We start from the raw sequence: 27,784 nt of genomic DNA on the forward strand, positions 1-27,784 counted from the left end.
GGCTAATTCTATGGTAAGGTTCATGCTCTAGGCGCTAGAGCCCTTCCTCAGTAAATCTTGAGGATCTAACCCCTGTCTGAGGATGAGCTTCTGGGGAAACCAGTGTGAGATGCTGTAAGATGGGGATGGTATTAGTACCTACTTCATACGGTTGTTGTGAGGATGAAATACTCAGTAAAATAATAGCAATAGCAGAAATCATCCCGCACTTGCATGCACTAGGCATTGGCCTGAGCACTTTCCATGGGTCCGGTCATTTCATCCTTACGTCAGGCCGGGTCCTGCTGTGCTCAAGCTCATGAGGTGCTTAGAACAGCGTCTGGTCCGTATTCAGCGTCAGTAGATCTTAGCTCTCGTTGTTTATCAATTCAGTCCACATCTCAAATGAAAGATTAAGCCTGTCAGTAGGCTGTTTCCCCTGCATTTTGAGGTCGTCTTCTTATGCCCCTTTTCTTAGGTATTCCTTCAGAAAACTCCTTCCCCCTTATTTTTCCCCCTCTTATTCCAAAAGGGGGAGCTACCAAGTTCACATTTTAGCTGAGGAACTTCCACGCCCCATACTCTGACTTTCTTTCAGTCAGGGCAGCACTGTTATTCTCCGATAGGCTTTGATGGAAAGGAACACAGCAAGTGTTACTTGTTTGGTTATTCAAATTTGCCTTGATTCAGTGGGGTCATTTATAACTCAGAGAAAAGTCCAGCTACCCTAGCTTCCTCTGTTTTCAGTGGGAGAGTTGGGAGGGTTTCTATCTAGTTCATTGCTGTCAGAAATGGTAGTCTACAGGCAATTTCCTTCACTACTGTCGATTCTGAAAAGTCCAGGTTTCCAGAAAGGGTAAGAGCATAATACATGAATAGTACAAGAATTATATATATATATATATATATACACATGCATACATACTTACATATATACACACATACACATATCTTCAACTAGACTCAATTGTTAACTTTGGTTTGTATTTCTCTGTCTTCTGCTGAACCATTTGAACATAAGTTGCAGAAGTCACAGTGCTTTACCTTTAACTATTTCAGCTTGCATTTCCTGAAAATAAAGACATTCTCCTATAGTACCATAATTCCGTGTCCCATATAAGAAAATTGACAGTTAGTTCACAGTATCATCTGATATACAGGCTATATTCAAATTTCCCCAAATGTGTCTGAAATGACTTCATGGCCTGCCTCCTCCCCTTTCTCTCTCTCTGATTCAGGACTCCGTCGAGAGTCATCTGTTTTTGGTTTGTTTCTTTCCATGACCATGACGTTTATGAAGAGTCTGGGCTAGCTGTAGACTGTCTCAAATTCTGGACTTGTTTCAGAGTGCTTTTTAAAAAATGTATACATGTGAAGTTATTCTCATTCCTAAAACCTTCCACTGGCTACTGTAACATTTAGAAAAGAAAGCCCAAGTGCCTGACCCTGGTTCTATGTGACCTGGTGTGACTTCGTCTCGGAAGTTCTTCTCTCCCTCAATTTAAGGCACAGCAGCCTTCTCCCAGTTTCTTAAACCCACAAAACTTGCCCTCATTGGACTCTGCATTAGCCGTGCCCTTGACCCAATGTGCTGCTCTTGGCCTGAGCTTTGCTGGGAAGTTGGCTGCTTCTTGTAATTCAACTCTCAGTTTGAATGCCATCTTCTCACAGCGTCCGGCCTTACCCTGACGCGCAGTGTAAAGCAGGCATTCAGGCAATCACTCACTCTCACAGCACCTTCCTTCGACTTCTCTGCATGACAGCCATCACAACCGGACATTTTTCCTGTTACTTACGTTTATTGAACTCCAGAAGAGCAGAGGCTGTATCCTGTGTTGCTCATTACCATGTCCCAGCACCTAGAACAGTTCCTGACATGTAACCGAGACGAAATACTTGCTGGATATTGTAATGACTAAACCAAAAGCTGAGGGCTGGAAATAAGGCAGCCATTGAAAGAGGCTGGAGGGGAATATCCAGGCAGAGGGAACCCTGAGACTTGGTCTGTTCTAGGGCCTGCGATGTCCTGTGTGCTAACTGTCAATTTTCTTATATGGAGCCGGGAGCAGAGGGCAATACCGGAGGGTAGAGAGGTGAGCAGGACAAGACAACTTAGGGCTTTGTGGGCCATGGGAGGGAATCTAGATTTTATTTTAAATCAAATGTGAGGTCACTAACATTTTTCAAGTAGAAGAGTAGCATAATCTGATAGATGCCTTTAAAGAGATCATTTAAAAGATAATTCAACTTGAATAACATGGAGATAGCTACTATGAGCTTTGATGGACAGATACAAGAGAAGATTTGCAAGGGGGAAGTAATGATTCATTTGGACATGTCGAGCTTGATATATTTTACTTCCTTTGTGGCTCTCGTATCAACACCCAGAAAAGAATTTATGAGTAAGAAGGAAACTTAATCCTACCTCTGAGATAGCACAGCCACCTAATTCAGTTGTTTTTAAGTACCTGACATTAAAGGTAGTTGTTGATAAAAATGATAACAGGTACCATTTATTTGAGCAATCAGGCACTACATTAACCACCTAAAACCTCGCTGATGTAAACAACCACTCTTAGGGGAAGAAGAGTTATTATCTGTTATACAGTTGAGGAAACTAAGGCTAATGAGAACAGGTAACTTGTTCATGCTCAGCCAGCCAGTAAGGGGCAGAGGCGGAACTCAAATGTAAGTCTAGTTTGATGCCAAAGCTGTTATTTTAACCAATTTGCCATAAGATGTTCCTAATAAGAGAAGTGGTGTTTGCATCACTGGTTATGACCACCATTCAGAGAGTTACGAAACTGGGGGTTTCTTTCTTTTTTAAAAAAACTTTTTAATCGTTCAATTGCGGGTTTCTTGAACATATTTTAAGCTGTAGAAACATTTAAATTTCATTTCAGTGGAGAAATACCTGAGAAATAAGCTCATTTAATCCATCAGATTCTTTAGCCCAGAGGAACTCGAGTCTTGGTATTTTTGTGAAGGACGAACTGAGACCTATTTTTTTAAGTTAACTTAATATGGAGAGGAAGTGAATGGAAATAAAGTTCTTCTTCCCAGTGTACTTGGAACGTAGCTGCCTGTAACTGAGTAACACCGTCACCCAGTTTTCCCAGGAACCACAGCAGTTTGTTTTTTTAACAGCTGGACCGCCAGGACTGTGACAGCCTGCCGAACTGAAGCTGCCTTGTTCAGACTTTCACACGGGCCCTCTGTTCCTCTCACAGAGCCCTCTTTTTCCTCAACAACCGCAAATCCCGCTCGGGGTGCTCGTTCTCTAGGCCTGGATGAGCCCTAAGGGCAGGAGGCACTTGTTTGGGGCTCCCATCTTTTAAAGGGGTCTGGGCTAGACCCTCTCTGAAGAACTCTTTCTGGACAACATCTGTCGCTCCTTCCACCCATTAGTGTTTGAAGACGAAAAAAGACAGGGAAGCAACTTCAAATTCAAGCTCGCGGACAGGTCCCGGAGCAGTGCCCACAGGTCCTGCTCAGACAGACACGCAGAACCCCGCCCCTCCCCGGCTGGCCCCGCCCCCCACGCCGACGATTGGCTGGTCCAAAAGACGCGGGGCGTAGTCGGTTTGAATGGGAGCCACTGGCACTGCGGCGCATGCGCAGAGGGCGCGGTAGGGGCGGGCTGAGCTGCGGGACCCCCGGGTGGCGGTGGGACCAGCCGGGCAGGCGAGGAGTGTCCTGGGAGCTCTGGCTCACGTGACCTGCTGGGGGCGGGGGGCGCGCTCCGTCCTCCGGCGGTGTGCCTGCCTGGCCAGAGTCCCGCAACGCGCCGACCAGCCACGGGGAGGGGACGCAGCCACCCGGCCGGCGCCAGAGGCGGCCGCTGCGGCTGCTGTGCCGCGTCCACCGCGCTCCCCGGACTCGCCGACCCGCGAGAGGTGAGTTTGAGGGATGTCGGAGGGCGACCCGCGGAGGGAGGTGACGGGAGTGTGTGTGCAAGTGGGGAGCGGGCTTGGGGTCCGGGTCTGCGGTTCGGAGTTCGGGGTCCTGGGTCCGGGCGCGACCGCCTTTGTTCGCGGCGAGAGGAGGCCGGGCTTTCTGCGGGGACCCGCGCGGCGGGGACGGGGCCGAGGGACCGCTCCGGGACCTGACGGCTGCGTTAGAGACTGTGAAGTACGAGTCAGGCTCAGCAGACGCCCTCGCTGGCGTTTTAACATAAAAAGTAGGATGGGACGCAGTGACTCCTCGTGTGTCGAGTGTTGAGTGACCAGCGGGCTGAAACCAGAGACCCCGCGGAGCGCCCTCGCAGGCCGAGCGCACCCATCTGCGGCCGCGCGCGTGCGGTCTCCACCTGGCGGTTCTGGTTCTGCCGAACACCTGCGATTGCCGCCTTTCAATTCGGGACCTCGCGGGCCCCACCTGTCGATTTACCGTAGAAATGGATCGTTGCTGCAACCAGTTTTAATAAGCATAGAATGTTCAGAAAGCCCTTTCCTGAAAATCTATAAAATATCTTCGAGGAGTAAAGGGCCGATCTGTAATTTCCTTATTTTAATGGTAACCAGGTAGACCCTTTTAACTAGTGTCACTTGAAATCCACGAAAGAACACGAGGAAGAGTGGAAATTTTGCCCTCATGCATAATTCAGCCCTCGCGTAGAGTTAAACGAAGGAGGTTCTTGGCTTGCGAGTGTCGAGGGCGTGCGCCGGGCGGACTCGCCGACCGAGCCGAGTTTTCGAGGCGCCACATCTGAGGGCTGCGCGGAAGACAATCGGCCCCATAACCGCCGGTGCGATCGCGTCCGCCCGGAGCCGCTCGTGCTTGCGCCGTCGCTGTTCGAGAAGCAGCTTTGGCTGATTGTTTGGGAGCGCGTCGGCCACAGACAGGGGAGACCACGGTCGGTGAGGGGGGGGCGCCGGGGGAGAGGGGTGGTCTCACACCTACGCTGCAGTCCTCCTGAGCGTGGGGTCGTTCGGGCAGGCTCTCTCCTGCTGCTGTCTACAGGAGGAGTGGAGCGGATGCAAAGTAACACTTGTGTGGCATTGCAGTAGAGGCGGTTCCCCGTAAATCCTCTTTGGCTAGATAAGCAGTTGTGTTTTCTGCTGTTACTAAGTTAGCAGTCCGTGTTACAAATATTATATTTTAATCTAAATCTCTGACTTGGTACTCGACTGGTTACAGAAAAGATAGGATACTGACTTTTTAAAGTGGCTTTGCTCTTAAATATAAAGTGCTGCTAATATTTACCGAAGAGATGCAATTTTATAATTAGTTCTCAGGAATTTCAAAATGAAAAACCTGCCATGGATTTAGACTATTTTAATCTAGTCTAGTCCACACCGTCTTTTTTAAAAAATAATTAATAGCAATAGCTGTTATCATTATTACTACTCTACTTGGTGGAGTACTTTTGTTAAGTACCAGCGCCAGGCAATGGGGTAGGTGCTTTATAAATCGTCTCTAATCATCACAGCACATGCTGGCTGAGTGCCATTATGCCCAAACCAACTCTGAGAGTTTAGCTTGAGCTCATAAGACGAGTGAGCCGCTGTGCTGGTATTTAAAGCCAGAGCACACGCTGTGTTGCTTGGGTGCATTTATCTGAACCTCCTCCAGGGCTCTGGATGCCATTTTGAGGAACATAATCCCATGTTTAAGATGCCTGAAGGTACTGTTTTGTTTCTGTATACAGAAATACTTCAGCCCTTCTCATAGGACTACTGTCTTTTTTCAGTACCTTATAAATCCCATAATATTTTCAATATCCTTTTTAATAATCTTTATGAAAATTGTAAAAAAAACCCAAGACTTTCCTGAGTTATTTACATGAGTATGAACGTACTCTTTGCTGTGGAGCAGAAATATATTAAAGTGTGGTTTCCTCAAAAGTATAGGATTCTTTGTGGCTTTAGAGTTCAGTTCTTCCCCGGGCAAGAAATCAAAAAAAGTTTGTTGGACATCAATTATGTACAAAGCAATTTGCTTCTGGAGTTTTTTGCAGTATCTTTTTTCTGTCTCTCTGTCCTTCCCTGTATGTTGCTGCCAGTTTATCTTCCTCAGGCAGATCCAGCTTTTCTGTTTCTTTGTTGAAAAAATTATAAGGTCCCCCATTCTGCAAATACAAGGCCAAATATGTGTATCAGCCACGTACATAGTCAGAGTCCCTTATAATTTAGAGTCTCCCTCGACTCCCCTTCCCCTCCCCCCTCCCCTCGCCGGTGTGCCCGTCCTGTCGCGAGCTGTGCGCTCCCCGCCCTGCTTTCTCTGAGCCATTCCCTCCGTTTACCTGATAGGGCCCGCACGTCCTGCAGCGTGCTGTACCCATTTTATTTCTTTAAACTCTCCCTGGTCCTTTTTACCCTGAAGTATTCTTCCTGTGTCATCTCATAACACTACTGAGTTGAATCAGAACCATTCTTCCAAAGAATGGGGTAGCTTTTGGAAGGAGGAGACAGTTACATTTTCCTAGGAAGAATTACAACTTCAGACTCTCTGTGGATCCCATTTAGGCATTTATAATCCTTTTGCACTGGAATTTCTTTTCAAATTTTTACTTACTGATTTTAGAGAGAAACAATAATTTGTTGTTTCACTTACTAGTGCATTCATTGTGCCCTGACCAGGGATCAAACCCACAGCCTTGGTGTATCTGGGACCACGTTCTAACCAATTTAGCTACCCAGCCAGGGTCTGGATTTATTTCTGCTTAAAAATGTATTTGAAACCAGTTTTGCCTTGTTAAAGTGCTGTTAAGAGAACTCATTTATTGCCATTTACTAACTTAACAACGCCCAGGTGAGAGGACCGCTTCTTTTCTCCTTCACTGTTGCGTTTTAATTGATCAGAGCTGACGGCTAACCAACATCGATTAATCATAAATGGCTGTGGGTCATATTCTCTGGTGACTTCGTAACCAATTTTTTTTAAGTTGTGTTTTCCCCATTGTTTACCAATAAGTATTTCTCTCTTTCTGGAATAGTAGTATTTTCAAAAGACTTTTGAATTTTACTTCTTTGAGCTTCTATTAATTGCATCATGTTGGTCCAATAATTTGTATGGACCCTAAATGATAAGAACAAATAAATTCATATTTATTAACGAGAGCGTACATACAGATCAGAAAGTGCAAGGACTGCGTGCAGTGCTTTTGGTGTTCTTTTTAGAACGTGATTTTAGTGTGAATGGTTAATGCTTTTGTGGATTGTGGACATTTTCTTGGGATCCCCTGGTCTTGTTTCCTAAGTGGTCATTTGGAAAGCACTGAAAATATAGTTGGCATTGATTAAAAAATTTAGAATGTCTATTTTGAAAGCCATCATTGTGTCTTTTATAACCTTGATAATACTTCTGCGTATCCAGAATTTTGTGTTTATAGTAATTAACTAGAAGTCATTTTTCTTATGCTCGTCAGACATTTCAAAAGGTTATTAATTTTACTAATGGAGTAAAAGGACCATCTCTAAAATTGTTTTATAGGAGGGAAAATTAACACTATTTGTAAACTGTGGGCTTCAGTTTGATGAGAAATAAAACCAGTAGGTATAAAAGTACTAATTCTAATGCATATATGTAAACTGTTTTCCTTTAGTTGAACATGTTTATATTTTTAAATATGAATAAGGGATCTTGTTGGAGCAGGACTTTTGAGTTAATAGCGGCTTCACAGGGAAAAGGTAGCCATGATAAGGGGTTTGGCATAAAAGTAATCTTTTTGCCCTTGGAATTTTTAAGCAACTGCTTCATCCTCTACGGAATGATTATGATTACTGAGGGTAGAGACGACAAAACAGCAGTTTGAATTACTGTGGACACTGGCGTAATCCAGATGGACTTCATGTATAATTCAAAATAGAGCCCCTTTCTAGTTTGCCCCCACCCCCAAAAACATTCAATATCCAACTTCTTCCTGCGTTCCCACGGGCTGGCAGACCCCAAGAACTACGAGGCTGCATGGGCAGAGATTGTGATCGGCTGTGCTTGGTGCGGAGACTGGGAGTCCACTCCTGGATGAGGGAGCCCTGCCCGCTCTCCCGTGGGCAGGCAGCTGCGCTCAGTCACTGCTCCGGGCTCAGCAGCACTGTTGAGATGGAGGCTGAAGTGCTCCGATCTCTTTTACAGATTACATTTTGTTTTAGGGTTTATCTAGTTTGAAATTTCATATATGGCTTTTATTAGTATTTTGGTTATCCAGGGAGTGTACTTCGTTAGTATCCTTTTAGCTTTATGTGATGGATAAAAATGTGTTCCTCGCCCAAAAAAGGAAGTTTACGATTACAGTGGTTCCCCCTTATCCTTAGGGGATAAGGCCTGTGAACTCCCCTGCGATCCCTGAAACCCTGGAGAGCACCAAACCCTGAGTATATCAATGCTGTGTTTTTTCCTATACATACCTTTGCACATAAAGAGAGCACGTTACCACTTCTCCTTGGCGTATCTGAATTGCCCGCATCACTGCCCTCGCACGTTGGGCCATTATTAAGCAGAATAGGTTGATTCGAACACAAGCCCTGCGATAACCATTGATCTGATACCGGAGGGGGCTATTAAGCGACTAGGCGGTGGGAACACACAGTGGACCCCGGGACCAAGGGGGTGGCTCTCGGTCCTGGCTGGCTCGGGGTGGTGGTGAGAGACTTCACCGTGCTCCTCAGACGGCATGCATCTAAAATGTATGGAGTGTTTACTTCTGGAATTTTCCATTTAGTATTTTTGGACCATGGTGGACTGCGGTAACTGAGGCTGCAGAGAGCAAAGCTGCACACAAGGGAGACAGTGGTAGGCAGGTGCTTCAGACGGTTAGCTTTTAGGTATAAACATTTGAAAATGAATTCTTAAGGGATTCTTTTTTTTAAGCTTTTATTTATTAATTTTCAGAGAGGGGAAAGAGGGAGAAACATCACTGTGTGGTTGTCTCTTGTACGCCCCCTACTGGGGACCAGACCTGGCCTGCAACCCAGGCTTGTGGCCTGAGAATCGAACTGGAGACCTTCTGGTTTGCAGGCTGGCACTCAATTCACTGAACCACACCAGCCAGGCTTTTTGTTTTGTTTGTTTTAGTTATTTTAAAGGAAAAGGAATTCTTATTTTATATTACTAGAATTGTTTTTGGATTTTACTATGTTGAAATGATTGCATTCATTGTTTTACATTTTAAGTGTCTACAGCTCTGTACCTGAATTTAAGAAAATCAGCCAAGAATAAAAATGAGTTTGAAATTAATTATGTCTTTAACTTGCATGTATTTGATGCCTTTCATAATGACCCATGAGAATTTCAAATACACTTGGGAAGCCGTCTAACTGGGGATATGCCTCAAAGATACAGATTTATTTGGAGTCTAGAACCATTCTAACCTATACTTAGAAGTTTATTCTGTTTATTTAGTTGACTGATAGTTGCAAAAAGCTTGTTAGAAAAAGATTGTAATAAAATGCGTGTTAGTTAGCAGTTACACTTAGTAGCCCTTGTTTTCTAACCTGTCTTGGCCTAAGAGCTCATAGACTAACATCAATTGCTGCAGACTTTAAAGATTAGCAAAATATTAAGACTTAACTTTAATTGGAGTACATACTTTAGGATTATTTATTTGCTTAAGGAAAACTTTATTGATACAGTTTTTATGCATAACCTCTAGTAAATTTGCATTTCTGCAAAATAGAATGATCTGCTTAACTAAGTACTATGATTGTTTATTTTGTTATTTTGGGATTGTGTAATTTACAATTTGATAGTATATGACAATTATCAGTTAACATTAAAACCATGTTCAGCACTATATATAGATAAAGAGAGATATATACACATAATCTTGAGTTATCTTTAGTTCATAGTCTTAGGCAACAGTTTGACTTTATTATTGGTTTATAGGTAATGTTGAATAAAGAATCAGAACTGTTACGCATTGCTTTAATTTTTTTTCTCCTATTGCGATTTCTCTTTAATTTTGCCACGGGTGTATTGTAGTGTTAACATTTAGATCTCATTGGTACTTTTTATATTTTTTAATATTTTTGATTTTCTTTTTTTGAGAGAAGAGACACAGATTTGTTGTTGCACTTATGCATTCATTGGTTGATTCTTGTAGGTGCCCTAAGGATTGAACCTGCAACCTTAGCATATTGGGACGATACTCTGACCAACTGAGCTACCAGGCCAGGGCCGCTCATTGGTACTTTAAAAAAAATTGTTTTAAAGATGTGTAGCCCTGGCTGGTGTGGTTCAGTGGATTAAGTGCAGGCCTGCAAACCAAAGGGTCACCCATTCAATTCCCAGTCAGGGCACTTGCCTGGGTTGCAGGCCAGGTCCCCAGTAGGGGGCGTGCAAGAGGCAACCACACATTGATGTTTCTCTCCCTCTCTTGCTCCCTCCATTCCCCTCTGTCTAAAAGTAAATACATAAATAAATCTTTTAAAAAATGCAAAAATTCTGAAGTATCAGTCACTTGTTTCTACTCACTCAGTCCACGCGGCCACACCAGCCAGAGCAAATCACTGCAATGTTTACTCACCTTCTCCATGTCTGTGTTTTTGTCATGATTTTTTCCCTCTTTTGTGTGTGTGTATCCCTTAACTTACTGTTTAATTACACACTTTTGCCTTTTAACCTGTGTACTAGCTTTATAGTTAGTTGATCCACTCGCTGCTTTTACTAAGCATTTGCCCTTCTCCATGAGAATTTTCTTCTTTCCTATATTTCCTTATTCATATTTTCGATCTTTTCCTAAAGAAGTTCCTTTATCTCAATGGGCATTGTTTTCATTTTTCTCTAGGTTTCTTAGCCAGGTTACGGAATCAAATACCCAGCCATTCTTGGGCCTGACACTGCTTTCTTTGGGCACTAATTTCCACAGCAGTCATATATTCTGATGCCAAAATAATTTTTCTCACCTTTAGTTGGCTTCTCATCACCTGCCATACTAAAATCAAGCTCTGAACTTTCTCTTTGTTGGACTTAGTTTACTATACTCTTTGCTTTTTCCTATACTCCTCTCGTATTTTTCTGTGTAAACTTTCTGCTTTTACCTTCTGGCTCTTTTTAAAAATATTTTTTTTACTTATTTTTAAAGAGAGGGGAGGGAGAAGGAAAGGGAGAGAAACAGTGATGTGGAAGAGAAATATCAATCGGTCACCTCTTGCACACCCCCAGGTGGGGACCTGGCCCGCAGCCCAGGCATTGCCTTGACTGGGAATAGAACCGGGAACCATCGCCCAACCCACTGAGCCACAGCACTCAGGCCTACCTTCCTGCTCTTGAGTTTGCACATGTTGTTCCTTATATTTGCCATGTTGTTTCCACTATATCGCTTAGATAAAATGTAATTAGAAGTAGTTTAGATTTGGTTACAAGCCATATTGTAGTCCTGCTTACGGATACAGAATTGACAGAAAAGTAGTTTCCCTAGGACAGTTACTTGAGTTAATGCAGAAGTGGGTGTTTTCACACCCTACTTTATCACCCCTCATTATTACTGTGATGTGTATTTGTCACTATAAGCTGTACCCTAATATGAAAGAACTCATTTTAAATATATTCTTGGTTTTTCCTTATTATTCATCTGTACTCATATTGATAAAGGGCTACTTTTTATCTTACTTGAAACATTACAACTGAAAGGGATTTGGAGAATTTGAGTATTGTACCTGAGAGGGAATTATTAGGATAAGAGAAGTTTAAAGAATTGAAATGATCTAACTTAGAGGGAAGAAAAGCCAGTTATATTTTTTGTCTGATGGCTGTTACCAGTTTATAGAGATACTTAAATGAAAGAATCAGACTAAAGTTATTGGCACTTGAGTTGCTGTGAGTAGTAGTTTAGATAAATTGAAAGATGTTCAAAAGATATAAATGTAACTGTCTTGCAAATATTTTACTGCTAATGGTGTAAAGCAGCGCTAGGGTTTGTTTATTCTGGTTGCATACCTTGGACAGTGCCTGGAAGACCTGGCCTGCATGACCTCTGTGTGACAGGAATCTGCCTTTTTGACTTCCTACTCAGGTAATTAAACACGAGGTGATCAGAGCTATGTCCTAGTTGGTCATCCCACATGCTTCTACTTTCTAGGATGTGGAAAGAATAACTGCTTTCTCTTTATTTCTTTACGGTCAGACCAAAAGATGCTGTGAGCTACCAGTTTCGTTGGCAGTGAGATTTTGGAGCATTGTTTTTAAAACCTGGGAGATGCTACTAAACAACATGTGCTCCTTGCAAATTACTAGTTATAAGTCTTATCGGAAGTTGGAGATCAAACTTGATGATTTCTTAATATTCTTTCAGAACTATACTTTCTGCCCTGACCAGTGTGGCTCAGTTGCCACGAAGCAAATCACCTCACAAAGCAAAAGTTCACCCGTTTGATTCCCAGTCAGGGCACATGCCTGGGTTTCAGGTTCGCTGCCTGGTCAGGGCACGTACAAGAGGAAACCAATCAATGTTTCTCTCCCTCTCTTTCTCCCTCCTTTCCGTTTTTTCTAAAAATAAATACATCTTAAAAATATATATATATATATATACTTTCTACTCCTTTTCCTGGTCGTATCATAAAGTTTTCTTATCCTAGTGAACAATTTATAATTTAATATTTGTTGCAAATTTTGTAACTAGTAACAGCAATAGATATAATAGACATAACACTGAGATGTAAAGTGTGTGCTCAGTTTGAAGTGGGTTTATTGACTACATGTAACACAGAGCATGAATGAACACATTGTTACTATGTTGGTTAGAGAGTGCTTGCAACATGAATCATTGAATCCAGAATTCTTCTTTGTTCAGTGAGTAGTTTTTAAGATATGAACTGTTATTTACTTGTTATGGAGATTGTAATGTAAGAGTGAATTTTTTGAGGATATTCTCCTTTTGAGAATAGTAAAATTGTATTAATTGTCTGAGTGAAATGATGAATAGCATTCTCTGTCTTCTTGTTTTCGTTATGTTAAAAATGGTTCTCACCCTGGCTGATGGGGCTCAGTTGGTTGGAGCGTTGTCCAGTAGATCGAAAGGTCACGGGTTCGATTCCAAGTCAGGGCACATGCCCACGTTGCAGGTTCAGTACTGGATCGGGGCCCGTAGGAGAAGGCAGCCGATTGATGTCTGTCTGTCTGTCTGTCTCTCTCTCCCCCCCCCTCCCCCCCTCTCCCTTTCCTCTCTCTCTAAAAGCAATGAAAAAATGTCCTTGGGTAAGGATAAAAAATGTTTTTAATGGTTCTCTATGCAGTGTAGTCTTTTTTCCTTTAATGTTTATTATTTTTATTTAATTTTTATTTAAAATTCCCATCCCTTTACCCCCTCTTCTTTGGTAACCATCATCATCTTTATATCTGTGAATCTATTTCTGTTTTGTTTATTCAATTTTTTTTTAGATTATACATATAAGTGAGATCAGGTGGTATTTGTCTTTCTTTGTGTGACTTATTTCACTTTGCATAATACCCTCTAGATCCATCCGTGTTGTTGCCAAGTAATATATGGCCAAGTAATAATAATATTCCTTTGTATATATGTACCATATCTTTTTTATTCATTCGTCTGTTGATGGATACCCAGGTTCCATATCTTGGTTATTACTAGTGATATTTAAATGTATATACATATATTCAAGTTAGTGTTGTTGTTTTCTGCAGCTAAATACCCAGAAGTGGAATTGCTGGATCACGTGGCGGTTCTACTTTTAACTTGCTGAGGGCTCTCTGTACTGGTTTCCTCGTGGCTGCTCCAGTGTGCAGCCCCCACACAGTGCACAGGGCCCTTTCCCCGCATCCTCGCCAGCGCTTGTTTGTTGACGGCAGCCGTGCTGACTGTGCGAGGTGGTATCTCACTGTGGTTTTAATTTGCATCACAGATGATTAGTGATGCTGAGCATCTTTTCCTGTCTGTTGGCTAACCGAATGTTCTTTGGAGAAATGTCTATTCTAGTCCTCTGCCCATTTTCTGATCGGACTGTTATTCTGGTGTTAAGTTGTATGAGGGTCCTCATCTTTTTGGAAATTAACCCCTTATGGGATGTGTCATTCATTGGCAAATATCTCCTCACATTCAGTAGGTTGTCTTTTTGTTTTGTTGATAATTTCCTTTGCTGTGCAGAACTTTTTATTTTAATGTCGTCCCATTTATTTATTTATTTTTGTTTCCCTTGCCGGAGGAAACATTTCCCCCAAAATATCACTTAGAGTGACGTCACAGGGTATACTGCCTGTGTTTTCTTCAAGGAGTTTTATGCTTTTGAGTCTTAACATTTAAGTCTGAAGTCCATTTTGAGTTTATTCTTATTTGTGGTTTGAGAGAGTGACCCGGTTTTATCCCCACATCATTTGGTGGAGAGTCTGTCTTTGCTCCATGGGGTGTGTCCTCGCCTCCGTTGTCATAGACTGACTGACCTGCAGGCGGGGGTTCATTTCCGGGCTGTCTGTCCTGCTTCAGTAATCTGGTGTCTTTCTATGCCACCTCACCACCTCAGAGGGGAAGGAGGGAAGGAAGTTGGGGGGAAGGTTGGTGCAGAGGCAGACCTCAGAGGCAGGGGTAATGTTCTTACCTTAGGCCCGGTGGTGGCATTAAATGCTTGTTGAGTCCTTCCACCATACACTTACTTCCCAAATTTCTTTGTACCTAGTCAATATTAATAAAGACATTTTAAAGGCCTTAAAGAGTTAAAATAGAATATACTTTGAGAGCAAATGAATACAAGTATAACCTAGATATCAGCACAAATACCTTCTTTGAAGAAATAAATTTACAGAGCTTAGAATCAACTTGTTCAAAAAATTATTGAATTTTCATTTTACTTATTAGCAGTTTTTTTAAAGCTTTTGAAGTATCATAATTTTGTTTTTAGATAATGTCATACATATTCTATATTTTTATAATAGCAAATATTCATAAAATTGTATTTCAAACCAGTTAAAATATTAAACTTAGGTATTGTTCTCAAATAAATCCCACTCCCACCCTTATCTAGAAGCGTCACGGTGACAGCTGAGTCCCTGGCGCTCTCCTCAGGCACCAGGCACCTACACGGCGGCCGTCTGCGGGGGTGGCCGCGTGGTTCTGTCCCGCCCGAGGTTCGAGTACTTTCTGAAAACAGGACTTCAAGCGAAGCGTCTTGTATTCCTTTTGCAGAAATGTTGCTGAAGTGCCGCTGAAAGGGCCACGAATGCGAGGATTTGGGACACACTTTGAACCTTTAAGCTGTCTGACATTGACCTCCTTTCATTATTAACAAAGAAGAAGCAGGAGCTTAGCACGCATTAACCCTGCTCGCTGCTGTACTAAGCGGACAGCGCTCTGCCGCCCGTCGCTGTAAGGGACCGGACTAGCGCACGCAGGACAGCTTCATGTCTCGCTCGGCCTGTGCTGCCACTCGATGGAGGAGGGTTTGCTGAGCGTGCGGGAGGAGCGTTCTTTCCACGTTCGCTACAGGTAAGGCCGGGCCGCGTCAGTGCGCTCCCCAGCCCTTCCTCAGACGTGCACGGCGCTCTGAGCCCTCGCGTTCGCTCCGCAGGCGGGCACAGCCTGCCAGCCAGGCCAGCGTCCCCGGGAAGCACCATTTGCCGGTGTTGCGGCGGCGGCGAGGTCGGTGCGCCCTTCCCCTAGGAGAGTGCTAGTGGAGACCAGTTCGTTATATGCTGTAGTAGGTTTGTTATCGTTCTGCGGGACGGTTCATAGTTACTTTATCTTTCTGTAACTTTGGGTGATGCAGATATATTGTAAAGTTGAAAAATATTTCTAAATCTATGGATTTTGTGATGTGGCCAGCTGAATGACCTACTTTTTGTGTTACAGTTTTCAAACGGTGATCTTTCTGAATGAGCTTTTTAAAAAATGGGTATTAACATTGGAATGTGTGGGTACTTTTCTAAACATGATAAACTAATAGCCAGTTTAATATTTAATGATAAAATATTAATGACATTTCTGATATATTTGGAAACAAAGCAAGAATATCTGCTTCATTATTTTAACATTTATTCTGGAAGCTCTGGTCACTGCACTAAACTGTGAAATAAACACAAACATAAATATTAGGAAGGAGGACACAATTTTTAGTGAGGTGATGAGATGCGAGTGGATTCTTCATCAAGACTGTCCCAAGTTAATGTTAAGGAAACATCAGGACACACAGCAAAGGGCATTCCAGATGTGTCACAGCTAAGGGTTTGCCACCTTGGATGTCCTCGGAGCAGGTGGCGGTTCATGTTAGGGCGCGGGGCCAAGGAGGTTTATTTAGGTAAGGTGGGGGCACTTTTATGAAAAATAAAACAATTCAGGTAAAAGACATGGAAGACATTGAACATAATTGGAATGAGCTTTTATATATGAATTGCCCTCAGGCTGCCTTTTTGGGCACAGCTCCAAAAACCTGGGAGCTAATGACGTGCATCCCTCATCACTCTCTACCCACCGTGCAGCCACTTCTACCTCCTCAGTGTTGCTCAGGTTCATCTCTGCACCCGGTCCCCCCAGCTCAGGCCCCGTGGGCTCCCCTCAGACCCTCCATTCTTGTCCTCCTGGGGTCCATTGTTTTAATCCGCCCCCGGAGGACACAGAGCTGCTAACCAGCCACTCTGCCTCTGGGGGGTCCGACCTACCGTCCGCGGGCCACATGCAGCCCAGGATGGCTGGGAATGCAGCCCAACACAAAATCATAAATTTACCTGAAACATTATGAGATTTTTTTGTGATTACGTGCCACAGTGTATTTAATGTGTGGCCTAGGACAACTCTTCTTCCAGAGTGGCCCAGAGATGCCCAAAAGTTGGACCCCCTGGGATCCCTCTGGTGGCTTGTCACCTACAGGGCAGAGCTGAGCTTACATTGTATGCAGAATCTTCCATTACCGGGCCTCCCCTACTGCCTTCGTCTGTACTTCCAGTCCTCGCTGGCATGCTGGGCTCCGAACATGTCCTGCTGTTCCGGGTCACAGCGCCTCTGTTCATGCCACACCTGTGACTTCAACACGCTTCCCACTTTCTTTGTTTAGTTAGTTCTACTCGGTAGCTAAGAGTCAGCTCGGAGATTCTGTCCTCCTGGAAACCGTTTCTTCACTCCATCGTTGGTCTCTAAGCCCTCTCTGTGCTCCCGTGCCTCTCTCAGCACCAACTCTAATACCATTTAATCTATCTGTTCATGTAGACACAGGTTTTCTCCTCCCTCGCCACTCTTTCTATGACCAGTAGCTCCCTTGGGGCAGCCACGATGCCTAGCAGGTCAATGAAATGTCCACTGACCTTCACTGGACACAACCATCAGAGCCACCCAGTAAGGTGTTTCTCTGTCTTGCGCAATTTTCAAGAGTGGTTTGCCTCTTAATTCTGCAAGAGCCATAGGGAAGAGGGTGGACTGTAACTGCCTGCGGGAAACTGTAGATTTTTCCTTTGTCCACGATACAGCACAGACCAGACATGCTTATACATTCAGATAGAACTTTCCCAGAAGAAACTTCAAACTCTGTAACTGCTTTTAGTAAGAATGTACCAAACAGGTCTCTGGCCTCCTCAGTGCTCTAAGACCAGCCCTCTCTATGTTGGTCACATTGTTATGTAATTGCAGGTGACAGTTTGTATCCCTTATGTTGGGGGTCGTGGCCTAGGGTAAGTTATTAGTAAATGCTTAGCATGTAATGTTTTCTCCATCTGATTGTTTCATTGTGGAGTTCTCATCCCTCCCTGGGATTTGTGATGTTGAGATGGAATGATTCTTTGGACACTAAGGAACCCCCTAAAGGTATGAGAGTGCTTTATAACATTTTGTAATGTAATTGTGGAGGTAGAGAGAAATGGAGAATTACAGTAAAATGGAATTCATTTCTAAATTTTAAGTAATTACTGTTAATCTTTTTAGGTATGATAAATAGTATTGTGATTATATATTTTTGAAAACAACTCCGTATCTTTTAGAGATGCATACTAACATATTTAGAAGTGAAATCATGCTTTCTGGAATGTATAATACTTAAAAGAATCTGGGATTGTAAAGTGCAGATAGAAGCAGAAATGAAACATATTGATAATATATACCAGTAATTGTTGATGTTGAAAGTGGATATATCAGGTAATTATGCTAGTTTCTCTGGCTTTATTTTTCTTTGAGAAATTTTATTCATAGTTGTTACTATGAATAATAACCTTTTCAATATGGTAAGAAATTAGACTATTGCATATAAATGGGAAAGAAATACAGTTTTGGAGCTGGATTCTGGTTGTTAACGATGCTCCTGAAGCATGGTCCCGTGGTCCAAGGGAATGCGCGGCGGAGAGCCCTGGGTATGGGCACAGGCGGGCCCCTTGCTCAACCTTGCACCTCTGCGGCCCGGAGCAGGTCCCTGAGTCTGTCTGAGCAAGAGCCTCCCCTTCTGTAATGACCCTGCCTCGGAGGGCTTCTTCGAGAGTTGAATTTGGTATAGTATGTAGTAAAGCCACTTTTGAAACGAAGTTACCAATCAGAATTTAAATCAGAGAATTGTGCACCCTACAAAATAAGTGGGAATAACTAGGTCTACATGGCAAATGGAATGGCTGAAACCTGTGGGGCGGGACCTGTGATGGGAAAGGCCGAGGCCTGCAGAGACTGGCAGCCAGCGAGGACAGGGCCCGGTGGAGAAGATGCACAGCAGTCTTGTGTTGGATGCTAAGTCCTGAATCCCATCGTCTCTCTATTTTCTATTGACTCTAGAGCGAGAGGGAGGTCGGGGGAGAGAGAGAGAGAGAGAAAGACATTGATTTGTTGTTCCACTTACATGAAGACCTTTGAAAGGAGAGTCAGATTTGGACACAATCAATATTAAATCACTTAAAACGATGCAGCATCACCCTGGCCGGGTAGCTTAGGTGGGTAGAGCGTTGTCTGGATACAGCAGGGCTGCAGGTTCCCCCCCAGTCGGGGCGCACACAGTGCAGCAACCAGTGAGTGCGTAAGTACGTGGAGCAGCAAACCCATGTCTCTCTCTCTCTCTCAAATGAACAAATTAAAAAATCAATAATATTTTAAAAATGGTGAAGCATCAGTGTTCCAGTCCTCTTCTGCTTTCTCTGCTGTACTTGAACACAAGAGACCAAAATTAAGGAGGTAAAAAAACCTAGTGTGGAAGGAAAGTTAAAAATAATAAAATACAAAAATTGAAAGAAATTAAAATCACATGAGCTTGTGCAGGAGATGAGGAATCACAGCTGTCGTGTTCAGTGAGTCAGCAAAACCAGAAACATCTCCGCCAGGGACAGCGGTGCCGTGAGCATTCTCAGTGCCTAGACGTGCACCTGACCTTTGACTGTACAACCGGATGGGCCATTGGGAGGATGAAGGAAACTTTGTATGTGGGATGTGCTTTAACAGGTGTTTATTCCCTGTTTGCCCTCTACGCTGCGTGTATTCTTTGTTTTCAACCCAACTGGTACACAAATGGCGTAATTCTATTCTCACAGAGACAGGGAGGATATGAAATTACTTTCTCTGTTACTATTTAATGATCTTCTAAACTATTTATAAGCCAAGCTGCCTTGACTGCTTTGCAATTAGATATATTTCATGTGGTGCTGTAGATTTTGCCAGAATATTGACTTCTTTCTGATAAAATATGCCAGAGCCATAACACATCTCAGAGTTGACCCGAAACTGGGGACTCTGGGCCTTGATTCCAGGCACTAGTCACTGAAGCCCTTTTCCAAGGTAGTCAGTTCTGCAGGGTAGCCCCACTCCCTGGGTTTCAAGGACAGATCTACAGCCAGCTCACTGTCACTGTTTCTGGTGGGAATTATGTAAAATACCTTCTGAAAAATTTGTAGTTCCTGTGACACTATTCAGCCCATAGCCAGATTTTAACTGCTCCATCATTTGGATGAATGGTGGCAGTATGATGTTTTCTAAGTTTGTTTGTTTGTTTATTTTAAAAAATTATTTTTAGAGAAAGAACAGAGGGAGAGAGAGAGGGAAACATCAGTGTGGGAGAGGAACATCTATTGGTTGTCTCTCGTACACACCCCGACTAGGGACTGAACCCACAGCCCAGGCGTGTGCCCTGGACTGGAAACGGAACTGGCGACCTTCCGGTCTGAGGGACGGCACTCCAACCCACTGAGCCACCCTGGTCAAGGCGGAGTTGCGTGAGTTTAAGGCCAGAAGGCCAGATATTTGTGGTGAAGCCATTTATTTGAGGAGGACACTTCTGTTTTATACAGGTGCAGGCAAACATGCCGAGCTGGTTCTGCCTTCTCCCCGACTCCTGGTCAGCAGCCCTGTCACCCTGAACTGACGGGGCTGCTCAGTGGGACTGTCCCTCCCGCCCATGGACATCGTGGGCCGTCACGAGGAGTCCGTTGCTCGATGGCATGCGGGTTTTAAACCAGCACCCGTGGAGGGCCATATAAGTTGTCTGTGTTTTCGCTGCTCTGAACATCCGTTTACACGAATTGCATGTGTATACATATAGCTATCATGTACGGATTTCCTAGCAGTGAAATTGCTCCATAAGTGTTTACGTAAGTGGTATCAGGCTTAAATTTAAAAATTTTAATAGAAAAAGTAATGTATTTTATATGCAAAAATATCTTTTCCAGTTTTTTTCCTGTGATAATTCTTAGAAGTTCATTGGTCTCAGTTTTTAGACAAATAAAGACAACTAGTTAAAGTACCTTGTCCAGCAAAAGAACCCTTAAATAAAATCACATTTTTACATATTACTGTTTTGCTGACCCATTTCTCTTCACACATAGAATACTATTAAATCCTAAACAAAAATACTCTAATCATTTTCTTTCGTGAATCCTTTCATTTTCAAAAACAGTTCTAAAGGACAGTTTTTACTTGTGAAAGACAAAAGTAGACTTTATTATTTGAAGTGACATAAATATAACATTTTAAGGTTGCTGATTTAACTAACTTTTCCATGTGCTTTAGATTTCCCCTCCTACCTGACCTGGGCCAGAGGGGAAGCAGACGGGTGTCCACCAGAGGCTCACTTGCGCGGGTTGCCCAGGGCCCTGAGTGAGGGTGGAGCCGCTAGGCCCACTGTGAACAAATGGACGGCAGCCTTTGGCTAAATCACTTGGACTATTTAAAAACACTTTTTTGGATGTAAAAGTTGAAAATTACCTACCAGAGATCACATAAAGCTGCTATTGTGAACCAGAAGTCAGCTTTGAACTTTTGCGATCAACTGTTATTCTTTGTCAGATTTTCTGCGGGCTTCATCAGATTGATTTTCCACTTTTACAATTCCATTTTAACTTATGGCCCTAAGGAGCCTAAAAGTGCCTGAAGAACCACGCTAATTGCCCTGCTACTAGAAATACAAAAGTGTAATCATACTTGAATGGTTTTTGGATGAGTGGATGTTTAATTCAGCATTTCCTGTTAAAGCAGTGATTCTCACCCCTGGCTTGTAGGTGGAAATTACCTGGGGGCTTTAAAAACACACAGGCAGACCTCACACCCAGGGAGGGGGAGCCGGCACCCAGAGCCTTCACAGGCGCCCAGGCGGCTCCGCCAGGGGCCAGGGCCACCGCTCTGCCAGACTTGCTCACGGCTGGCGCTACTGAGGCATCAGCTAGTGCTGCTCCGAGTTTTGCAGGGGTGACAGGCACGCCACTGGCCATGCATGAGGGATGTTGTGTGTTTTTCTGTCTCAGTAGTTATGCAGTTTTCAATGTGCATTAGAAAATAAACAGAAGTATCACATCAAACTCAGTTCCAGAGATATGAAGCCAGATTTTTTTAAAAGTGATGTATGCCATTTTAAAGGACATTTGCCAAATTACAGAAATCCATTTAAGTGAATGGCTAGGTCACAGGTGGCAAGCACAAGGCCCGCGGGCCGAATCGGGCCCTGCACCTTGTTTCTACCCGGCGGCGCCGAGCTCCTTGCCCCTGGTTAAGGAGCAGTTACATGTATACAGTCCTAACATTACATTCGGCCCTTTGAAGGCGACCGCGAGGCTGATGTGGGCCCCGGTGAAAATGAGTCTGACACCCCTGGGCTAGGCAGTATGTAGACACGCTGGAGGTCACAAAAACGCTGAAGAACCCAACGGCAACTTCGGGGAAGGGCGTCTGCTGATGTTTTTAGGGTTAGAACCTGAAACGTTGGTGCTTTTCTCCCTAGATATATTGACAGGGACTTAATTCTTCTGGCTTTTGAAATTCAGTGACAGACTGAGAATTAGAATTTCTGCAAGTCCTTGCTTTCTGATGTACGATTTCATGACAGTTCTCTTAGGGACGTGTACTTGGTAAACACATGAAGGTACGCTGCCTGTTTCTAAGGTACAGGTGGTGGTGTGGTGGTAATAACGGGGGGGGGGGGGGGGGGGGAGTGAGAGTCGTGTGCGACTGTATGAGAGCGAGCTGGGAGGCGGGCTGACGGACAGGCGGGGAGGTTACCTGGATGCCGGGCCCCCAAGAGTAGGATAGTAGGACTTTGCTTTTCTCAGGTGTCCCATTCTCCGCAAGCTCTGAGGACACCTGCAGATCTCAGGACAGTTTGGGAAACACTATTTCAGGTTCTCTCACTATTGAGGGGGGGCATTAAAATGGGCTCCATAAAGAGAGATCTAGCTTTTCTGTGTAAAGACCGGAGGCTCAGAGTCATCGGATAGGCAAAGGGACTCCTGCTGTAAATGAGGGGTTACCGCTTTCTCAGCCGTGCGCGCACACTTCAGTCCCGGAGGCAGCTGTTCTGAACGAGGTCGCCCTGACCCGCGGTTAAGTTCCGCTCCCGGAAGCGCAAACTCTGCGGTGCGGTTACAGCGTGGCATGTAAATGTCTGCCGTGCGTCCTGTTGCAGGATGGAGGCCTCTTGCCTGGAACTGGCCTTGGAAGGGGAGAGGCTGTGCAAGTCCGGGGACTGCCGCGCCGGTGTGTCCTTCTTCGAGGCTGCGGTCCAAGTGGGGACCGAGGACCTGAAGACGCTCAGCGCCATTTACAGCCAGCTGGGCAACGCTTACTTCTACTTGCACGATTATGCCAAAGCCCTAGAATACCACCATCACGATTTAACTCTTGCAAGGTAATTCATTTAAGCTTTTTAATGTTCTTTCTTCCTATATTGTCACTTTCAAGCTACTTGTATTCAATTAAAAACATACTAAATACATTTAGTGAGTTCTAATTAAGTAGCACTGCATTTTAAAATGACTCTTCAGTCTGAGTTTAATTAAATAGTGCGCAGTACTGAAATGACCCTAGAAGTTAATCAAATGAGTGAAAATTAATTAAATTTCAATACAGAAATGTAAGTTTTAAATTTTTATTCAGAGTAGGTTTCATAGCTAATGGGTCTTTCTTACTTTAAGCATGTTAACGTCCTCTAGAGAAAACTGCACTCTGACCACTTTATATTTTAACACAGTTTGCTTGCTTGCTTGCCTTTTTTTTCCCCCTCAGGACTATTGGAGACCAGTTGGGGGAAGCTAAAGCTAGTGGTAACCTGGGCAACACCTTAAAAGTTCTTGGGAATTTTGACGAAGCCATAGTTTGTTGTCAGCGACACTTAGATATTTCCAGAAAACTTAATGACAAGGTAATAAGGAAACTTTTTTTCATTGAAGTTGCTTTGTGTTTTAATTCTCTCTTTAATCATTCAGTAGTTCTATCTGAAAGTTAATACCAAAAAATTCATAGAAAAATAGAAGAAGCATACATTTAAAAAAAAGATTTTATTTACTTTTAGAGAGAGGGGAGGGAGGGAGAAAGAGAGGGAAAGAACTATCAATGTGTGGTTGCCTCTCACACGCCCCCTAGTGGGGCCCTGGCCCACAACCCAGGCCTGTGCCCTGACTGGGAATCGAACCAGCGACCCTTTGGTTTGCAGGCTGGTGCTCAATCCACTGAGCCACACCAGCCAGAGTGAAACAGAAATTTTTAAATAAAGGGAAAAAGTAAATAATGAGAGACCCTTCTTTCATAAGTAATCATCAGTTTGGTTCTGTTTGGGCAGCCACCGTAACCCTTTCTTTCTCTTGACCATAATACGGAGGATATTACAAATAAAGGTATGTGACAGGCATCCGAATCCCTGACTTCTGATTTCAAAGTGTAAAGGTAAAAGCCCTGCTGACATCTTCCTCTAGGTGGGAGAAGCGAGAGCACTTTACAACCTGGGAAACGTGTACCATGCCAAAGGGAAGAGCTTCGGGGGCCCTGGCCCTCAGGACACAGGCGACTTTCCGGAAGAAGTGCAAAGCTCCCTGCAGGCCGCCGTGGACTTTTATGAGTGAGTAGTGCTGCTCAGCCGCGTGGCCCCGATGCGGGGTTACTGTATGTTCTTTAGCCTGTAGTAAGCTTTAACGTTTGGCAGAGGTTTTAAAATTATGGACTAGCAAGTAAAAATAAACCATCAAATTGTTGCTAGAAGGTTATAGAGTTGTGTTAGAGTAATCCTCTCCCCAGGGAAATTTCATGGGACCTGCAGACCAGCGCCACTTAGTGGCAGAAACAAGAAGTATCACTGGGTGGTCTGTTACTAGGGGGAAGTTTAGTCTCTTATTAAGAGAATTTCATACACTTTCTTAGCTTAGGGGTTTCTTTCCTTTCTTTTTTCCCTGTTGCTCAATTACAGTTGTCCCAATTTTCCCCCCGTGGGGTTTCAAGACCAGTCCGTCCTTGACTCTGGGCAGGAACCGTCCTGGACGGTTTATTAATGTGTCCCCAGCCCATTCCGATAACGGCCCTCCGTCACAGACACATCTTTAAAATGTGGCTGAAGCTTACTAAAAGATGTTTTTATAAAAAGACTTAGATTGGGGTGGGGTGGAGGGACAGGGAGAAAAGGCATACAACTGTAATTGAATAACAATAAAAAAAAATTAAAAAAAAAAGAAAAGAAAAGAAACTATAGTTGAAACGAGGAAAAAAAAAAAAAAAAGACTTAGATTTGTGGATCTAATCAACAGCCCCCCACCCCGGCCTTACCCTTTCACAACCTTTCCGTCACCACCTAGGGAAAACCTGTCGCTGGTGACTGCGCTGGGCGACCGGGCCGCCCAGGGACGTGCCTTCGGGAACCTGGGAAACACCCACTACCTCCTCGGCAACTTCAGGGATGCAGTCATAGCGCACGAGCAGGTACCTTGCCAGGCTCTGCGGCCACCGCCTTCCCCATCATGCCCTGCTCTGTGCGAAGGGGGCTCTTCACTCGTTACAGCTGTATCTAATCAGTGTTTTCCCTTTCAGCGTCTCCTCATTGCAAAAGAATTCGGGGATAAAGCAGCTGAAAGAAGAGCGTACAGCAATCTTGGAAATGCGTATATATTTCTCGGTGAATTTGAAATGGCGTCTGAATACTACAAGTTAGTCTGATGTTACTGGAGATAAATGTGGAATGAGTAGTTATGCAATCCCGTTAAGTCCTGGGCAGGTTTCAAACCTGCCCTTGGCTGCACATGAGCAGTAGGACCTGGGGCTCCTAAACCTCAGTTTCCTCGCCTGTAAAGGAAGGTGTCAGCGCCCTGCTTTGGGGACTGTGGAGAGGACTGAAAGGAAGAACACAGACGCTCTCACTTAGCATGGCGCCTGGCACAGTGCTCCGTAAATACCACTGTACCCAAGGTTTCGTAGCTGCGGTGTGGCCCCTTACACTTTTACTACTTTTAATCTTTAAAACTGTTTTTAAGTGAAATTCTTAACTTGTTTAGCATGTGTTGTATGTATATCTGCATGCTTTTCCCCCACTCGCAGAGGGGCCATGGAAAAGCCTGGTAAGCAAAACATGCCCTCGTCTCCCCAGGGAGCCCTGACCTCTCCCACCGTCAGGCCTCTCCCCACCAGTCTTGGGTTCTCACTCCCCCAGCCGGCAGGCCCAGCTCCTGCGCCGCACGTCCTTCTGGTCCGTCCTCGGACTCCGAGCCAGAGGGGGCAGCGGAGTTCAGACCGCCTAAGGTGCCTGGTCTGGGTGTCCCAGGGTGCTTGGAGAGCAACCTGATTAGTGGGGTTTCAGCCCTGTGCAGAAGCCAGAGGAAAGAGTCATTTAAATTATTGGATCCATAAGCATTTAGAAGCCCTTACGGTATGGCGCAGTGGGCTGGCATGGTCCTGCAGACCAAAAGGTCGCTGGTTCGATTTCTGGCCAGAGCACAGGCCTGGGTTGTGGGTTCGGTCCCCGGTTGGGGGCGTGGGAGAGGCAGTCCATTGATGTTTCTCTCCCTCTCTTTCTCTCTCCCTGCCTTCCCCTCTCTCTAAAAATAAAATCTCAAAAAAAAAGAAAAGCATTTATAGGAGTAAGCACTGATGATCACAAAACAGTACTAACCTTTATTAGCATCTCCTGTGAGCAGAATGCCGTCCTTAGCACCGTGTCCTGAGTTCCTTAACCCTCACAGAACCCTGGGAGGTGTCTGCCTGTCTCACACGGGCGGGGACCTGGCGTCCAGAGAAGCTGGTGACTTGCCCTGATCACAGAGCTTCGTGGGGGTTGGAACCCAGGAGGTCTAGCTCTTAACTGCCGCACTGCTCCCCAGTTTCTCACTGACGGTTCCGTGTGCATTAGGTAGAATTTGGTTAATGTTTAAATGTAGTGCTTAGTATTTTTCCTCAATTGGTGACTAACAGCCTACAAATACGGGTTTTAACTCAGTATTTTACATTTTGACAACACGTGAAGGCAGCAGCACGACTAAAGAGAGAGCTACGTGAACAGTGTCTCTCTGACCTTCAGTCACTGCCACTACAGCACGGAGCGTGCTCTGCAGTGCTAACAGCCCTGTATCCACGAGGAGCACTGGACCCCGTGCGTCCTCAATCCTTTTCCCCGGAAACTCATAGGACTCTCAAATTAACCATGCACGTCTGGGCCTGCGTCGCGTGTTCCAAAGGCATCTTTCCCTTTTGCCTGGAAGCAGTGGAGGAAGTGCAGGGTAGTCGGCTCCGAAACAGACTTACTCCAAAGGCCAGTGGAAGCTTGAGAGTGGTATTTTATGATACTAGCCAAAAATGAAAGGATTCTTGTGCGAGAATGAATTTCTTCTTCAGAAAGACGCTGCTGCTGGCCCGGCAGCTGAAAGACAGAGCCGTGGAGGCGCAGTCCTGCTACAGCCTCGGGAACACGCACACGCTGCTGCAAGACTACGAGAAGGCCATCGACTACCACCTGAAGCACCTGGCCATCGCTCAGGAGCTAAAGGACAGGTGAGAGGTCGTCACAGCGACGGCACCACATGTGCGCGGTTCGGATCCTGGAGTTCCTGCTCTGGCTTTCGTGACGTTTGCGTGTGTGCGTTCTCTTTTTCTTTTTCGAGGAATTTCCTCTGTGTCACCAACAGCCTCTCTGTGCTCACCTGCGGGCCGGCATGTGTTAGGGGTCAGGCCGCCTCTATGTAGCCTTGGACCCAGATGGGTACAGGGGTCACCAGCTCCACCGCCCTAGAGGTCCCTGACTCGCTCAGCGTGGCGCTGGGGGGAAGTGACATGCGGCCCAGCGTGATGGGGACAGCCACTCCTCCCCCCAGCTGCCAGCAGGATCAAGCGTCCACTGTGTCCAGTTCCCCCTCTTCTTGAAAGAGAAGCTAGAAGTCCTGAGTTTCATGAGAGCCTTCTGGCTTTTCCTGTTGGTGGCTAACTCCTTTTTCCTCACTGTATGAAAAGACAGCACACGTATGTGCAGGCCGTTAGTTAGCCTGTGCCACTTGCTTTAGGACACTGATTCCAGCTCACTGCGAAGGAGACCTTCCCTCCGCAGCTGTATGTGCGCGACATGCCGGGTGGGTTCTCTCCCCCGACGGTGCATGACCTTGAGCACGGCTGAAGGTCACCCGGGGGCTGCCGGGAGAGGCAGTGGGGTACCTGAGCTGGCAGACCTGTCCCTGAGACTTTACTAGGTCACAATACATGCACATTTACAAGGGGGTGTTTTAATACTTGTTCTGAGTGTTC

At 44.7% G+C, this 27,784-nt stretch overlaps 1 protein-coding gene across 2 annotated transcripts in view; it reads left to right on the forward strand.

Moving 5' to 3' along the window:
* The first annotated feature begins 3,582 nt into the window (after positions 1–3,582).
* GPSM2 (G protein signaling modulator 2) overlaps positions 3,583–27,784 on the forward strand; it is a 40,314-nt gene continuing 16,112 nt past the window's right edge. The window contains exons 1-8 of one of the 2 annotated variants that reach the window (XM_045203409.3): positions 3,583–3,875; positions 15,050–15,349; positions 22,704–22,925; positions 23,303–23,438; positions 23,989–24,131; positions 24,859–24,982; positions 25,091–25,206; positions 26,885–27,040. In XM_045203409.3, coding sequence (XP_045059344.2) covers positions 15,294–15,349; positions 22,704–22,925; positions 23,303–23,438; positions 23,989–24,131; positions 24,859–24,982; positions 25,091–25,206; positions 26,885–27,040 — 953 coding nt within the window. In that variant the 5' untranslated portion in view covers positions 3,583–3,875; positions 15,050–15,293. The remainder of the gene's footprint in view (positions 3,876–15,049; positions 15,350–22,703; positions 22,926–23,302; positions 23,439–23,988; positions 24,132–24,858; positions 24,983–25,090; positions 25,207–26,884; positions 27,041–27,784) is intronic. The other variant, XM_053915374.2, reaches the window with a different exon arrangement.

This window comes from Desmodus rotundus, chromosome 12 (genome assembly GCF_022682495.2).
Source record: "Desmodus rotundus isolate HL8 chromosome 12, HLdesRot8A.1, whole genome shotgun sequence".
Classification (NCBI taxonomy): domain Eukaryota; kingdom Metazoa; phylum Chordata; class Mammalia; order Chiroptera; family Phyllostomidae; genus Desmodus; species Desmodus rotundus.